The sequence below is a fragment of the Capsicum annuum genome, chromosome 11 (assembly GCF_002878395.1).
Source record: "Capsicum annuum cultivar UCD-10X-F1 chromosome 11, UCD10Xv1.1, whole genome shotgun sequence".
NCBI classification, from domain to species: domain Eukaryota; kingdom Viridiplantae; phylum Streptophyta; class Magnoliopsida; order Solanales; family Solanaceae; genus Capsicum; species Capsicum annuum.
Genome location: NC_061121.1, coordinates 27439102 through 27443025, shown reverse-complemented (window position 1 = coordinate 27443025; position 3924 = coordinate 27439102). Strand labels below are relative to the sequence as shown.

Here is a 3924-nt window from a genome sequence, read left to right as displayed (position 1 = left end):
AATAGAAATAGTAGTAAGTAACATGAAAAAAATCGAATCTTAGTTGCAACCAAAAATCCTACATAATGTGTTTTAATTTACACGAATCTTCAAGTTTGGACTAAATGTTTTTAGGAGAAATTAAGAGTTTGTATAATTGAAATAATAGGTTTGTTAATTTGTAGAAATTAAAGAGAAATTAAGAAAAAATCGAACCGAACCAATAATCCAATAAGTTTTTTTTATAAAACCATTAAAAACTATTAACCCAATAACAATAAATCAATAATATTTTTATCGGTTCGGTTGATCAGTGGGTTCGATTTTTGCACACTCTTACTCGAGAGTAAAAGTGAACAAGATAGAAAAATACATTTATTTTTTAAAAAAAATTGTTGAAAAAAAAAAACTATATGCTTCATAATAATCATAAATATCTTTGACTGTTCAGTTAAATGGTTTCAAACCATTATAATTTATAGTCCTTGCACGTATATTTAGTTCAGATTGTGACTTCTTGATCAAATACTTAATTGACAACTACAACAAATGCCATTAATTTCAGCAATAGATATAGTTAAAGCCAAAATCTAGATCCGTTTTTTTGCTTCCCTTTTTGTTAATATCCTTTGATCTGTTTTTGTTTTTCATAAAAAGTAAAAAAATATTTTTTTCAAAAGTTAGTTAGGAAAACCGTTTATGGCAACCTCAATTAATATTTGGTCATCCTTTTTTCCCGCTAAATGTTCGTCCTTATTTTTGGGTTATATATTGTGTTTAATTTACTATCATTTTATTCCAAACCTTTTGCATTTGCCTGCAGCAGATTAAAAAAATCTTGGGATTCCCCCAAGCTGCAGGTGGTAGCAAAAAGATACAAACAAGAAAACCAAACAATAAAAAAAAAATTAAAATATAAAAGAATTAAAAAAAAATATTCTGCTACCATATATAACTAATTATGGCATCTATTAGTTATATAAAAAATAATAATTTATTTATTTTTCTGTTTTCTATTTTATGTTTTGTTTCTTTAATTCCATCATTGAAAGCTAATATTGCTGATTTTGATCCTTATTTGGAAAAAAAAGCCGAAGAAGCGCTTAAATCTTCTCTTGCTGCTTATAATGAAAATCCTGAAGACGTCACTCAAAGTTTCTATAGAGAAGTTGGAGAGTAAGTGCTTTTATATCGCTTTAGAAATTAGAATTCTTTATTTGAAAACTTCTTGACTAACAGTGGTGTTGTCATATATAGTTTAGGGTGGTCAGTGAAATACTCTTCGTGGAAAAAGTATATAGGTCCAAATTATTTTTTTATACATATATATTAGATCTTAAAATCCTTAACGAAATTTAATACTATGAGTTGATCTGAAGTCTGTTGTGGTAAGAATCACTAAGTCGAAGCCATAAAGTTCAAATCCGTGGTCGGCTCCCGGGATCTCGAACATGAGATTAAAATGTTGCCCAAGACAATATAAAGAGACATAATACCCATCCAAAACCATGTGGGAGAATCAACAAAAATTAAGCATGCATAGATTAGGCATACATGCATTCTATCAAAAGCTCCTATTTCTTAACACTAGTTATTGTGAAATATTGCAGATCACTCCTCAATGGCACAAGGAGGCATTTGAATGAAAAAGATAAAGAAAAGCTTGCTAAAGATGATGATAGTGATGATGTTTGCCATGCATACAATCCAATTGACAAATGTTGGAGATGTAACAAAGACTGGGCTAAAAACAGGAAGGCGCTGGCAGATTGTGCCAAGGGATTTGGCCATGGCACAACTGGTGGTAGAGATGGTAGATTCTATCTTGTCACTGATCCCTCGGATAACAACGTGCGGGAACCTGTTCCAGGGACTCTACGTCACGCTGTCATCCAAGAGGAGCCATTGTGGATCATCTTTGAGAAGTCGATGATTATTAGGTTGAAACAAGAACTTATGATCAACAATGACAAGACAATTGATGGCAGGGGAGTGTCTGTTCATATTGCATATGGAGCAGGACTAACCATACAATTTGCCCACAATGTGATTATCCACAACATTAGAGTTCATCACATCCTTCCTATGTCTGGTGGTCTGATCAGAGATTCTATTGACCATATTGGTCTTAGGACAGTTAGTGATGGTGATGCTATTTCCATTTTTGGTTCCAACCGTATCTGGATCGATCATTGTACTTTAACCAAGAGTGCCGATGGCCTCATCGATGCAATCATGGCTTCCACCGCTATCACCATTTCTAACTGCAAATTCAACCATCATAACGATGTAAGTTTTTCTCTTCTCCTACTCTTAGTAGATACATTTTCAACTATGTTCATAAGCCAGACCCTTAGATTATGAAAAGTTCAGCCAAATTTAGGGGGGGTTTTGATGTGTTTGGGCTAACAAAATAAATGACTATTCAGGTTATGCTTTTGGGAGCAAACGATGCCTTCCCTCAAGACAAAATCATGCAAGTTACAATTGCATTCAATCGGTTCGGAAAGGGATGTATCCAGAGGATGCCAAGGTGCAGGTGGGGATTCTTCCATGTTGTCAACAATGACTACGCCAAGTGGGAAATGTATGCAATTGGTGGCACAGCTAATCCCACCATTATTAGCCAGGGTAACCGCTTCAAGGCTGACGACAATCCAAACACGAAAGAGGTATGCTTAACATTCCAATCACATTTTCTTTTATAAAAGTGGTGTCTGTGGGTCTTCTTGCACCCACCTCGACTATTTCACCCAATACTTGCTACCTCCAATCAGCACCTATGACAGATAAGGCTTAAGCATATGTGACGAGATCACATTAATTTCTTGTTCAATCACATTTTCTTTTATAAAGGTGGTGTCCGTGGATCAGCTTGCACCCACTTGGACTATTTCACGAAATGCCTGCTACCTCCAATCAACACATATAGTACATGCCTACCAAAGCTTAAGCATATGTGACAAGATCACCTAACTTTCTTGTTCAATCACATTTTTTGATAAGTTCTATTAGATTGTAACATAAATCCAACATAAACACACTTAAAACATCATCCCCCTTTGGGGGCCTTATTGCGCTGTCAATTGCTAACATAAAAGTATGCTAAAATGAAGGTGACAAACCGGAATGGCGCCCCAGAAGCTGTGTGGAGAAACTGGCAATGGAGATCCGAGGGCGATTTGTTCAAGAACGGAGCCTTCTTTAGGGAGTCTGGACCAGATATCAAGAGAACTCCATTTACAGAACATACCAGCATCAAGTCTCAGCCTGCTAAATTTGTAGGCAGACTCACTCGCAAGGCTGGTGTAATCAAGTGCAAGATAGGAAAAGAATGCTAGCCAATTTATATGTACTTAGTTTTAACAATTATAATATATAAAACATATTATACATTTCATATTTGGGGTTGACATGGAGCCGAAGATTTTTTAGGCGGGTTGTTTTACAGTTAAAAGAAGAAGGAAATGGCTGATCTTCTTAGTGTTTTTTTTTTTCTGCTTGTTTTGCATTTTTTCTTTTTCTTGGCCGGTTTACTCCGTAGGGAAAAAAGTGAGGAGAGGGGAGAAAGTGGATTCTAGAGAGCTCAAAGTTCACTTCTTTTAAACACAAGTTCTGATTTATGATTTCTAATAAACGTGAATTTCCCTATTTAAATTACTATATAGGCTACATGTGTCCCCAAGAGTGAAATCTATTGCAATACAACCCATTCCTTTACTCAGTAATAAAAGACATAATGCTGAAAAATTTATGCTTTCAGAAAAATGAGGATTATCAAGAATAGATATGTGCAGCAGAACCCATCAAACAAATTACTCCCTCCATTTCAATTCGTTTGTCTTACTTTCCTTTCTAGTTCATCTGGGCCGAGGAAACCTTTGCACACCTCAGTTTCCTATAGGGAGGCTTACGCCCCATAGAAACTGTCTACTTGAGACTTGT

At 35.3% G+C, this 3924-nt stretch overlaps 1 protein-coding gene across 1 annotated transcript; it reads left to right on the top strand.

Annotated features, from left to right (window-relative positions):
* The first annotated feature begins 768 nt into the window (after positions 1-768).
* Positions 769-3475, top strand: LOC107848090 (pectate lyase). Its single transcript, XM_016692767.2, has 4 exons — positions 769-1155; positions 1590-2268; positions 2409-2651; positions 3096-3475. Exons 1-4 carry the CDS (start codon positions 941-943, stop codon positions 3318-3320), a joined length of 1362 nt encoding a protein of 453 aa, XP_016548253.1. The 5' UTR covers positions 769-940; the 3' UTR covers positions 3321-3475.
* Positions 3476-3924: the final 449 nt, after the last annotated feature.

Excerpts from the sequence above, each read along its gene's own strand:
- LOC107848090 (XM_016692767.2), top strand. The coding sequence starts at position 941 with ATGGCATCTATTAGTTATATAAAAAATAATAATTTATTTATTTTTCTG. Across the intron at positions 2,269-2,408 it reads AATTCAACCATCATAACGAT|GTTATGCTTTTGGGAGCAAA; the intron begins GTAAGTTTTTCT and ends ATGACTATTCAG. Across the intron at positions 2,652-3,095 it reads ACAATCCAAACACGAAAGAG|GTGACAAACCGGAATGGCGC; the intron begins GTATGCTTAACA and ends GCTAAAATGAAG.